The 12668-nt window shown below is 39.6% G+C and overlaps 2 protein-coding genes across 2 annotated transcripts in view; one reads left to right on the top strand and one right to left on the bottom strand.

Annotated features, from left to right (window-relative positions):
* The window catches only part of DDX43 (DEAD-box helicase 43), a gene marked incomplete at its 5' end in the record, with an annotated part of 19011 nt that extends 13003 nt beyond the window's left edge, over positions 1-6008 (top strand). The window contains 5 exons of the mRNA XM_082048967.1: positions 6-39; positions 646-755; positions 1468-1606; positions 2395-2482; positions 4605-6008. Coding sequence (XP_081905093.1) covers positions 6-39; positions 646-755; positions 1468-1606; positions 2395-2482; positions 4605-4712 — 479 coding nt within the window. The 3' untranslated portion in view covers positions 4713-6008. The remainder of the gene's footprint in view (positions 1-5; positions 40-645; positions 756-1467; positions 1607-2394; positions 2483-4604) is intronic.
* Positions 6009-6162: 154 nt separating this feature from the next.
* Positions 6163-12587, bottom strand: CGAS (cyclic GMP-AMP synthase). Its single transcript, XM_082050147.1, is given in 6 exon segments — positions 6163-7067; positions 8171-8273; positions 9633-9878; positions 10656-10890; positions 11754-12322; positions 12325-12587. Coding segments are annotated over 6 exon segments (1737 nt in total). The 5' UTR covers positions 12566-12587; the 3' UTR covers positions 6163-6724.
* Positions 12588-12668: the final 81 nt, after the last annotated feature.

Genomic DNA, 12668 nt, shown 5'->3' with positions numbered 1-12668 from the left:
AAAAGATAAAGTCATCATTTTTGTGGGAAGAAAAATTATGTATGTAATTTTTTCCCAGTATTTCATCTGTTCATTTTTCCCAACAGAAACACTTGATAATTTCTTAGTTCACATAACAAATACCAAGTGTAACAGCTGTTGTCAACAATGTGCTGGTGGTAGTAGTATTTTTTCTTTATTTATTCATTCCTCCAGACAGATTGGTAGTTTGTATCCGTTTTAATATCATTAGTGGTGGTGGTGGTAAGTCTCAATTTCACATAGTTACAGTAGATGTTAAAATTCTTTGGGATACATTAATGTGATGTACTGTTGACTTGTGTATGCAGCTGGTTCATACAAGACCTGGTTGGTGTGGGGTGGTCATTGTACTGTGCCTGAGCTTTTTCAGTGAACAGCACAAAAATCATCTATTAGTTCTCTTTCACATGAATAAAAGCAAACATTTATGTGGGGAATAGTTTTGATTCCGTACTGCTTTACAATAAATATCACCTGGCCTATGTAGGGTTTTCCCCTTAGGCACACATTTAGCTTTTGTTGACACATTATAATATTATCTTTTAGATCTGAATCTAGATACTTGGGTTTGTTTTTTGGTTTTTTGTTTTTCATTTTAAGAACCATTGTTTTGTTTAATCTTAGAGCTGATGACTTAGCAAGTGACTTTGGTCTCCAGGGAATTCCAGTACAGTCACTTCATGGTAACAGGGAACAGTGTGATCGAGAACAGGCTTTAGATGACTTCAAGACAGGTACATTTGTACTTAAGTACTGGTTTGATTAACCCAGGTTTTTAAAGCTTGTCACATGCAGAACTTTGTCTGTTTGTCAGTGCCATGTCACTTCAGTACCATAGATAAGAAAATATTAAAGAGCTCTGAATATGGTTTGTTTATTTCCAAATTAACAAAGGGCAAAAAAAGACTGTGCTTCAATAAAATTTGGAATGTCTAAGAGTTAGATAATTTAAAGTAAGGCTTATTTCATATTTGAAACCTCTGTGGAAAACTCCAAATTGTGTTAGTCTACAGAGCAGTAAATCTAAGCGTCAAATGGTGGTGCTTTCAGTGAAATGGTTTTGCTCCTGATGACGCCAGTAGGTTATACTTTGGGGTTGTGTGATCACATGCTAATGAAACAAATAGAAGTCCTATGATATAAGGATACTGGGTGATAATATAGTTGTTGAAGTTTCTGTTCTTTTTGCAGACTCTTTCTATCAGCTAGGCATGTTTCTTGCTTCTCCTGCACCCTGCTGTTCTACTCATGAAATACCAGTAATAGTAAAATGACATTTTGAGTGCTTACTTACCACCTTGTATTTGAAGCTAACTCAGTGTGACATGCAACAAATGTATTTTTCCTTTTATATGTTAAGTGCATTGTACACTAGAAAAATAATAGGCTGGAGTATATTTTCTGTTTATTCCATAAACTCCCATTCTCTCTCTGGACTTACTTTAGGCAAAGTCAGAATACTGGTAGCTACTGATCTGGCATCCCGTGGCCTTGATGTAGATGACATCACTCATGTTTTTAACTTTGACTTCCCTCGCAACATTGAAGAATATGTTCATAGAGTAGGTCGTACTGGAAGAGCAGGGTAAGTATTTACAAGACAATAGTAATATATTATCAATATGTTATGCACTGCATAGGTGTTTCACTTGTCAAATACAAGAGCTACAGGTGATGTGGAGTGGGGGAGTGAAGACTCGAGTCTATCAAATGTTTTATATAATAACACACGGGTTTATGTTTTGAAATTAGTTCACTGTTAAATTTAAGACAAACAACTTTGCCACTTTTCTGTTATTTCATTGAAGTGGGTGGGAACAACAGATGTTTGAAAGCTGGTTTAAACGTGGGGAAGAATTATAGTTCAAAACAACTTCCGTGTAGATATTTTGAAATGTCACTTCCTTGTTTGTCTCTTCATGAGCTGCTGAGTTGTTTATTTTCCTAGAGAGCCCATAGGGAAAAAACAGATATAAATTCAGAGTTTTCAGCTTATCATGGTGGTGTAGTTTGGTGTTAGCACTTTTGAATGCTGCTTTCCCAGGTTGGCACAAGTATGATTTTTTTTTTTCTTGTGTATGTATTTATTTTAATTATTATATGAATGTATTTCTCTTCATACTTAAATATGTTGCCTTTATGCTATGTTTATTGTCTAAAAGTCAGAATTAGTTGTGCCTTTGCTCCATTTTAGGTGACTTGCCATATTCTGATCTTTATGAAAAGTTGCTTTCTGTTGTGTGCATAGTAAATACTCAAGCCAGTTTTATCTACCAGTTCAATAATATGGTCTGCAGTACAATTTTTTACTGAATAGGAAAAGCCCAGCAGCAGTTGTTTTGAAGATCAACAGTTATTTCATTCCTTATTTAGACGTACTGGGGAGGCAGTAACGCTTGTCACCAAGAATGACTGGAGGGTTGCATCGGAGCTGATTGAAATTCTGGAAAGAGGAAACCAAGTAAGGATACATCTCACTGAGTAAGATTTGTATTGATTCTGGGTTACCACCTGAAGGAGTTCATGAAGGTCTAAGCCTATTTAGACCTTCCTTGGTGAGTGTTTGTAGTGTCTCAGGCAAAAAAAAATGGGTACTTACGTCTTTCTTGTCCTGGATATCCTTAGCTGTATTTTACCTTACAGATGAGGCCCAGAAAAGAACCAGGAACTTTAATCAAAGTCTTCCATGTCCAAAGAAAAAGTGACTAACATACAGGCACATAGAGGTCTGCAGAGGAATGATAGGATCTATTTTATTTCATAGTATTTTATTCCAATTGTATTTCACTTTTGGACATGTGTACCAGTGTTCTTGTTTAGCAGTCTAAATATTAACAATATTTGTATCAGAAGAAACTCAACTATCAGTTTATTAGATGGACAGTTGTGATATCCGACTGCACTTTTCCAAGCTGTCTTTCTTACAGATGTTTGTAAATACTATGGGAAATGGGACCGGAATGTCATTTGTTTCTTTGAGAAACTTTTTTTTCTTGCTGTGATAGCTGAGAAGCCAGAGTCAATTATGTTGCTGTTTCTTGCTGGAACAAGAAACAGTATTTTGCCTGATTTATATTAAACCCCTAGTTCATGCACTGACTTGAGTTGAAATTTTTCTTTTTTTTTTTTAATTTGGGGGGATGGGAGTTTGAGTACAAAATAAATTGCTTTTATCTGGGACCTGTGGACTGCTGACAGTCGCCCAACAGCCAGGGCAGTTGTTTATCAGCAGGAGCAATTCAGCATATAAAAGATATATTCGCAAGCTAACACTCATGCCAGCTTAAGAAAAGTTGCTGATAGCAAATGTCAAGCCTTGCTGAATTATAGAACCTGACAGAAGCAGCTAGAACTGGAGGAACATACCCTCCTGCTCCACCAGGCCCTTTGTCCAGGCTGCGTTTTTCACCTGTTCAAGCATTGCCAGGTCTGGGCATTTCTAAGGAGACTTAGAAGTATTTACATTTGTTTGCATTCTACTGTTTGTGCTGTATTTGTGCTACTCTAAGAGGGACAAACCACAGCGGCTGAGTGGTGGCATGAATCCCATGCTTACACGTGCTGCAAGAGCTTTCTCCTTGCTCTCTGATCAGGAAATGGATTCTGGACTGGATACCTTTGACCTGCCACGTGGCTACGTGCCATAGCCGGTTGTTGGAGCAGCCTGGTTCTCATCTAACAGTAATCACCCACACTGCCTTTTGCAGTAGACTTTACATTAACATCTGCATTATGCCCGACCTGGTTTAAGAAGACTTGTCAGACACTGTCTTTCTTCCATGATCTGTAAGAACAGTATATGTTGGAGATTTTTTTCTTTCATTCAGTGATCAGTGTCACTCAACCTAGTAAAGTCTGTCTGTAATTCTGTACATCTGGTCTCAGTCCTTACAAATGTTAATAACTCTGAAGTGACAGGTGTGTTGATCATACTGTTCACCTCCTTTTCCACATAATTACAAACATACCGGAAAGCACCATGGATCTTGGTAAGATGCTCTTGTGACCTCCCAGTGGTGGGAGAACTGACTGTTTTCTCCTGCCCTTCTTTTCCTGTCTTTTAGCTTTGTTTTACCCATGTGAGAACCCTTCCTATGGCAACACTCTCTTTAAGTACCAAAGTTTCTCTTCAGAGGCCCTTAAAACTTCCAAAATGAATTTAATATCAATCATAACAGTGTAATATTAAAATAACTAACTAAATATGTATATTATGATATCACCTTTTAGTGTCATTGGACATTTTTTCCAGCTGTTCATTATCACTGAAAGATAAATTTCTATCTGAAATACAAATATTTTATTTAGCCAGTTTTATGTTGTCATCAGATATCATATTAGCATACATATGTAATTGAAAATTCAGGGACACTGTGCTGATTTTCCGTATATATCAGTATAATTTTATGTAAAAAGATGTCTCTATGCACCTCTACGGAAAAGACAATCTGCAAAGTGACAGGAGCCAGATAAATAAAAAAGTCAAGTTTCAAAACACATACATCAATAGCATTTTTGTAAAGCAGTCTAGAAGTTTAGATCTATTTCAAACTGACCTTGTTTTTGTGCTGCTTTCTTATCAGGTAGTTCCCAATGATCTTATTGCAATGGCAGAAAGATACAAAGAATTTCAAATCAGAAGAGAAGTTGAAAAGGATATACGAAGACCTCAGAGAAAGCCCTCAAAATAACTAATCCCTTGAAGTTACTGGAACAAAGTAAGTGATGATAGTTACTGTTAGCATGAGTGTGCTTGAACTTAAAAATTTATTTTCTCAGTTGTTTTCTGTACCTGTCCCATTTAAATAAAATGCGTTTTAAAAAGTAGCTTAGAAAACTGGATTAACTCTATACAGAAATAAATCTAGTTTTGCGTTTGGACGCTATTTTAACTTAAAAATTTCATAATTTTTCTTGTGTGATGTTCATAACTTCTAAAACCATTATCTACTGGTTACAACAAAGATTGTGGGTTTGTTTTATGGTTTGTCTTTGTTTTTAGTTAAAAGTAGTATTAATATACATGAACGTAAAATATATTTTTGCCTTTTATTTTCAGAGAACTGGACTAGTGAATGTGAGCAATGTTTGTCAGTGTGGCTTCAAAATACTGTATTTTGCATTGGCATGCCACATCTGCCAGTGGAGTGCAGACATATTTCCAAGGATAACTTTAATTAAAAAGTGCTCTGTTTGTGGTAACTGATTGCTGAAACCAGTATCGTTTGGGGTTTTTATTTTGTAACCTAATATTGAAAGGCATTTTTGTGAAGACTTTTGTCTCAAACTTTTTTTGAGAGATGTCTGCATTTCCTAATGGAGGAGAGCACAAGTAGTATGTGTTTGTGGCTAACTGGAAAAATTTCTAAAAATTAAATTAAAAAACCCAGCCTCTGCTTTTGTTCTCATGGATGTAATTTTCTAGCTTAAGAAAAACAAGAGTTTACTAGAGCAATGTTAACAAATTCATGAATAAAAAAAGACATTGGACTGTCAAGTTCTGTCACACAGACTCCTCATGACAATGGACTATGTTTTCAGTCTTTGGAAGTTATATGGGAAGGAGCTACTCCTTCATTTGATGCTTCGTCTGAACTTGTGTTTACTCATGTGTCATATAATTACATGAAAAACTAAGAAACTGGATCTAGTGAGATGAGAATATTTTCTTAAAATTATTCTCTAAATGTTCTTCTGGCCTTCCCTCAGTTTTATTCCTCATAATTGAGGTGAAATCTGGGCATTATTTAAGACAGTAGGTTATTTGCCTTCAAAAAGTAGGCTAAAAATACGGACTCCCCATGGCTGCTTTAAGAAAAAGATGGATTTACTTTACAGCACAGGAAATATTATAATTATTATTCTTTCCTAATACATGTGCTCTTCAACGTAAGAAAAATAGAGCTGAATTCTGAGAATGTCCGATTCATGCTCCATTTTGGTTTTGATAACCTTTCACATGGAGACTCTTCCTCCTTGATATGGGTTGAAGATCAATTTCTTTCTACACAATTCATCACACAAATGCTTGTTGTCACAGTAACTTTTAGCCTGTTGCAGCACACTAGATAATTATTTCTCCCCATCCAAAGTCCCGTGAAAAGACTAATTTCCAAACAAATTCTGAAGACTCAGAAAAGATAAGTTATTTCAGGAACTTCATTTTATTTTGATACCGTATTCTCTGGTCACTGTTGCTGGTGATTGTCCTCTGCAAAAAGTCTTCATCCACCCAGCTGATCTGGAGACACTGTTCTGGTTTATGTCAAAGCAATTCCAGTGTTTTGGTTTGGGTTTTTTTTCTTTTGAATGCAAAAGTGTATTTTGGATATTCTGCAGTGGATCTTCATTTTAAATAAAATTGTCAGTTTTCACTTTACCCAGTCATTGATGCCTTCATATTTGAAACTGTAGAAAGTACACGTGGGAGATTAACTATTACAAATGCTTCTATATGTTTTTAGTATACCTTGAAGATACTTTACAGGTGATAACTGTATTTGGGTAGGGAAGAAAAATATTACTTTAAAAGTCCTACTTAACAGTTAAGGCTGATGGCCATTTTTTACCACAGTGTTCGTGATTTTATTTTGGTTTTTTATAGTATTGGACGACTGAGGAGTAACTTAAGGTGAAGAACTTCTGGTTTTAAATATGCAAATCTACACAATTTGTTTTTACATAATTATTGTAAACAATATTTTTAAGACATTTCCTGAAATATTGGGAATCTGTTGTTCAATTGCTGGTTTATTTGTCTTGAAAGGAAATCACAGCTTGCTTTATCTTCCAGGCTGAGCAAGTTGTATTGGGGAATAAAAAAGTGTGGCAGCTGATACTTTTCCAGGCAATCCAGAAAATATCCCAGATATTTCTGAAAGCAGTGATCCAGGTCTCCCCAAGTCCAGTCTGTGTCATTTGGCCATACGACACAGGAGTGGAAAAAAGCAGTTTTGACATGATATGAATAGATTTTGTCCAACTCTTTTGGATATTTCATTTTAAGTTGCTCTACAAGATACTTCAAAAGCTTAAGACAACTTTTCCTGTTGAATAAATAAGAATTGGTTAGATACCTTCTACATAGTCAGTTCTCAATATGTATTTTAGATTGTTAAATATATATTATTCATTAAACCAATCAAAATGTTCTTTAATAGAATAATCTTTTCAGTAATGTTCTGAATAAAATCTGAGAATAAGTGCAGCAAGAGGCTGGATAATCCTTCAACTACTGCATATGAAGTTAGAGTCTAACAATGAAGGATTTCTACTATAAGCAGCAAGTTTTGTACATGCACCACGTTCATCAGTAGCAACAGCCCCACCAAAGTACAAAGCATTGGGCAGCAGCATGCTGAGGCAGTACAGGCTCCCAGCTGCAGGTGCTACCAGTGTAATGTGAATTTGAAACACCATGTAAGATTAAACCTGCCCTTTTGGCTCGGATTTACACTGAGGGAAATGCACACCACAAGGGCAAGAGGTGTATATGTAGTTTAACCCACTGCTAGGTGAGGGCACGGCATGTCTTATAATATTTGTAAAGCAAACACAAACAATTATGTATTAGTTCTCTTGTGACTTGCTTGATTCAGTACAAGCTGTAATTAAATAAACCAAGAAGCTGGTTTGCTCTTAAGGAGGTTCTGTATCTCACATGGGTTTTGTTCCTTCTCTTTGAAGAAACAGAGAAACCCGTTTTTATTGGACTCAAAAAAAGTCACATTTATTCATCCTGATTCCATTCAGTTCTTTTCTCACCATTGTTTTAGAAATTGCCTTGGTATGAAGTGTAATTTTGCTCCCAAAGCTCAGAAAGCTGCGTCATCAGACTATTAAGCTGGTTCTTAAACAGGACTGAGTTTGGGAAAGATCATTTAACAAGTCACATCTTTTTGCTTTCTAAGGCAAGTCTGGAGTGTAACCCCGCAAGGTAATTTGTTTCCACTTCTCACTGAGTAAATGCAAGTCAGATCTTCAGCGAGTACACAAACTGTTGTGCTGCTGTAGCACAATGATGCCTAAAAGCCTTATTCTTGCTCCTTATTATGAGTAATTAGTCCTAGATCAAATTCTTAAACTGAAACAGTGCAAGTGTGGCTCACACAGGCTTGAAGTTTTTTAGTTTTTCATATGCAATACCAACCTGCAGCACTTTGGTCCATCAGACTCACAACATGTCTTTGAGCTGCCATGGTTGTTCAGCATGGTTTTCTCAATATGTGAGAAAGAAAGTCGCCAGGTGTTTCCTAAAGTTGAGTAAAAGATTGTTAAAATTATTACACAGCAAGAAGTATCGCTGTCTATAACTAGGAAAAGAAAAAAAGACTTTATAATTTACGTAATTTTAAATATCACTTAAAAAAAAATTTTAAAAAAGTAATTTCGTGACTACAATTGGTTAATTTGTCCTTAATTCCCCAGCTAGTCCACACAAAGACAATTACAATGTTATTAACATAGGATAGAGTTAATGTTTTGGATGCTTTAACTATATTCTTAAGGATGTTTGGATTCGCTTTAAAATTAAGCTTAATTCTGAACTTTTTTGTACTTGTTGAACATGATTTAGGGAATTACACTAGTCAAAGAAATCAACTACCTTTGAATTTCTGTTCTGTGTTATTAGCCTTACCGTGTAACAATTCTGCATTTGAAGAAAAAAAAATCTTCACCACTTATTTCAATTTCTTTGTGCAAGTAATATGCCTGTGAATTTGTCTCAGGTAAGGTGACTGTTCTAAAGCGTTTATTTTTGTTCTTCTGGTAATGTTTCTGAAAACAATGCTGAACATAGCTCAACCCCCTGTTTTAAAAACACCAGCAATCATTTTTGCCTTCCTTAGGTAAGCTGGACTGTTTCCCTTGCCTGTTCGGTTCAGTTAATCTTTGCATTTCACTTTCACAGGAAGAGATAACAATGACAAATAAATCATTACTGGGTTAAGATGGGCATGCTAATTAAAAAAAAATACCAGATTCCCTGAACTCTTTTTGCTGAAATCATCAGTTCTCATAATGTAATGACAGGCTGGGATGTTTCTGCAAACTAACATAGGCTTGGTATGACCCTGGTCTGGAGAGAGGGGAAAAAAAAAAAAGCCTGTAGCCATACCAGAGTTCAACAAGAAATAATGTATCTTGCTAGAAAAGTTTACTTTTGCAGAAGTATATAACTTCTGTATACAGTCCCACTTACAGGGATGTTCCCCACCTTTTTAGAAATCTCCTTTTAATTTACCTTTTTTTCTTGCAAAGCAAAGGAGCAGATGTTGCTGTTAAGCACAGCACTACCACAGGAAAAGTCCATATTCGTGTGTCTGACTTAGTAGATTTAATGTAACGCTCTTTGGAATGGTTAGCATACAGCTTGGCAGAGCATTTTGTCTTTAGATTTCAGTACAGGACAAGCAGTGTCACAGATCTGGTGTTTTAAAGAGAGATTTCAATTGTCTTTGATGTGGATGTATGCAGGATAAGACAAATATCTGTACTTCGAAGGCAGAATACTGAACAGAGCCTGGATAGCCTCTTTATAGCACATGTAAGTGATCAAGTTGTAGAGAAGATAATTCATAACTTAGATTTAATGTCTCTATTTCAGGTACCTCTTAGAACCTTTTCTTTTTTGTTTTGCTTGGCTACTAAATAAACTGATTCATATCTGAGGTCTCGCCTGACTTTTCTTCCCAGCCACTGTTCAACTTTGAGGCCATCCTGTGTGCTGGGCGGCCAGCTCTGCTGAAGTTTCAAAGTCAAGATGATGTCCACCGATATTTCTGCCAGAGGCTTTTTGATCTGAAGAGTTATTGCAGGGCTTCCAGACTTTCTCCTTTTCACAGTCACTTCCACATCTAGCAATAAAGAAGAATTATTTTTTTTTTTAATAAAGAAGAAACTTTTTTAAAATAAAGTTTTTAATGAAAAGGAGTTTATAAAATCAATCATGAGAAATACCGGGGTTCAGTCACTGGTCCTTTCTCCTTCAAGATATGGATTTTAAATAAAATATTAAGAAGGCCTGTTAATGAGTTCTATGAAATAAGGAACACTTTCTGAACTGCTGTGCTTGCTTGATTTACCATATCTACAGAATCAGAAATCTGGTAATGTTTAACTGCTTCACTGGTGGAAGCACTGAGATGGAAGAGATTTGACCACAATGTTTCTGAAGGTTTTGAAGAAAGCACTGTAAAAGGGGATGTGTTTCCCACAGAGATTGATATAAAATATTAGATAATGTATAGAAGAAAGCTCTTCCTTTTGCTACCAGTTCAGCAAGTGACCCTTTATGTATGGCAGATACATGATCTGTATATTTTGAATATAAGTACCAAGCATGTGACAGAACCATTAATACTTATTATTTTCATATGGAAAGAGGATTGCATAGTGGATCGATGGGCTAATTGCATACTGTTATTAGCTATGATGTATTTGTGGTGATTCTTAGCACAAGAACAAACTTGAGACACTGGGGACAAGCAGGGTTACAGTTACAGCTACATTGCTACGAAGAGACAGTTAACTGGGGGGAAACATCACATTTTATTAACAACAATGCAATGCATATAGGCAATGTAATTGGATTTTTATCACTCCTAGATGAAGCTTGTTTGCTAAATACTTACTTTCAATGTTTCTTGTAATGTTTTTTACTTCTCTTTTAATGATTCCTCTTAGTGCTTCAAGCATTTTGAAGGCTGATAATTTTCCATCTTCATCTAAAAACTTCAACAAATACTTTTCTTTAGGATTTCTTTTGAATGTTAGATAATAAAAGGCACCAGTATCATCACTTTCATCCAGCTGAAGTCTTGCAACAGGCATTACAAGCATAATGTCAAACTCGTTCGGTTCAGTTACCTGCAAAGTACGAGAATACAATAGTCAATATAGGTTTATATTCTCTTTAGATTTTTTTTTTCTGGTTGCACTTTTATCTACAACAGCCTTGGTCTACTTTTTATGTCTGGTGTGAAATATGAGCTTACTTCTGGGGATTTGTATTACATGATTGCTGTGCAGTTGAGTGGAGAAGAGCAATTTACTGATAGCAGTTTATTTCCCAGCTTTCCAACTTATTAATTTTTAATGAAGTTTTAAGATTCTTAAGCTGTTCTGTGTAATGCATAAATGCTGGTCTTAGTCATACTTCAGCACATAGGAATCAGGTGTGAGGAAAAAAAAAAAAAATGAAGTATTGCTATGCCTGATGCTGGTTTAAGAAAAAAAATGTCCCCATGTTTGAGTTTGTTTCGGATTGAGTTGGCACCATAAAAAAAAAAACAAATAGCTATTTTTCCTGCTTTTTGAGAAAGCTATAAATTGAATTATATACTAAAAACTGGCACAGAGCCTGTCAGTGCAGTGCTAGACTCTCCGGTTACGCTGGGCTTACCTGGGCGCAGTGCACGGGCAGGGGCTGGCTGTGGCTTTAACGCGAGTCCTGTTCAAGCAGCGTCTCTTACTAAGTGCACATACATTCATTCATTTTTCAGTAAGTTAGCTACTTCGTGATTAACGTAGTAACCCTTAAAGTCTTTCCTCGTCGGAAGGGCCACCTTACACCTGTTCTCAAGCGGCCGGTAGGAGCCGCTCGCCGGGCTCCGGCTGCTGCTGCCCGCCCGCACCAACCCGCGGCCCGGCCCGGCACTACGACGCGTCCCGCCCGTCGGGCCGTCCCGGCGGGAGAGGCGCTGCCGGGCCGGCCGCAGCCCCGCACCCACCTTGACGTGCTCGTAGTAGCTGCCGGCGCCCAGCCGCTCGATGGAGCTGAAGCTGCCGTCCGTGCTCCGGATGGCCTGGATCAGCTGCGAGACCACCCGGTTCACCACCTCCGCCGCGTCCGACACGTCCTGGCGGGGCGGTGTGAGCCGCGACACCACCTCCCGGAGCCGCAGGGGACCCGCTGCAGGCGGGAGGACGCGGGCGGCCGCGGGAGCGGCGACAGCCCCGTCGGGCACGGCCGCTCGCCTCTGCGCCGCGGGGGCTCTGGCGGCCGCTGCCCTGCTCCGAGGAGCGGGGGGCACCTCTCCGCCGCCCGCTGCCGGGCGCGCCGGCGGGCTCCTAGGGGCGGGGGCTCGCTGCGCCGGGCGGCCGCGCCGGGCGGCCGCTCCATCCCGCTGCTGCGCGCCGAGGGTCACGGCACGGTCCGGGCTGCCGCCGGCCCCGCGGCCCCGGGAGGAGGCGCGGGCTGCGCCCCTCGCCGCGCCCCGGCCCCTCGCCGCTGCGGAACGCGCGCCCCGCCCGCCCCGCGCCCCTCGGCCAGCGGCGCCCTCCATGGACTCCGCTCCGCTCCGCCTCCGCAGAGCGGCGAGGGCGGCCCCGCCAAAAGTGAGTTCCCGCCTCTCGCCTCAGACAAGTTCCTCTTCCAGGCAGCGCCGCGCCGCCGAGGAAACGAAACCCCGGCGGAAAGGGCCTGAGTCTCCGGCGCTGCCCGCTCCTGCCCGGCAACCCGGGCGCGGGAAACACCCGGCGACGACGGCCGGGCCATCCGGAGGGCGCGGCCACCCGCCTGCCCCCAATCCCCTGCCAGCATTTTCCCGCTCCTGAGCGGCCCCACCTACCGAGAGCACCGCGGCCGCTCCGCCTCACCAGCCGCCCGCCCGCGCGGCGGGGCCGGGCCCGGCCGCAGACACCGC

Source organism: Streptopelia decaocto (assembly GCF_964273445.1).
Source record: "Streptopelia decaocto genome assembly, chromosome: 3".
In the NCBI taxonomy this organism is placed as follows: domain Eukaryota; kingdom Metazoa; phylum Chordata; class Aves; order Columbiformes; family Columbidae; genus Streptopelia; species Streptopelia decaocto.
The sequence above is the reverse complement of the archived record's forward strand: the minus strand, read 5'-3'. Positions and strand labels throughout refer to the sequence as shown.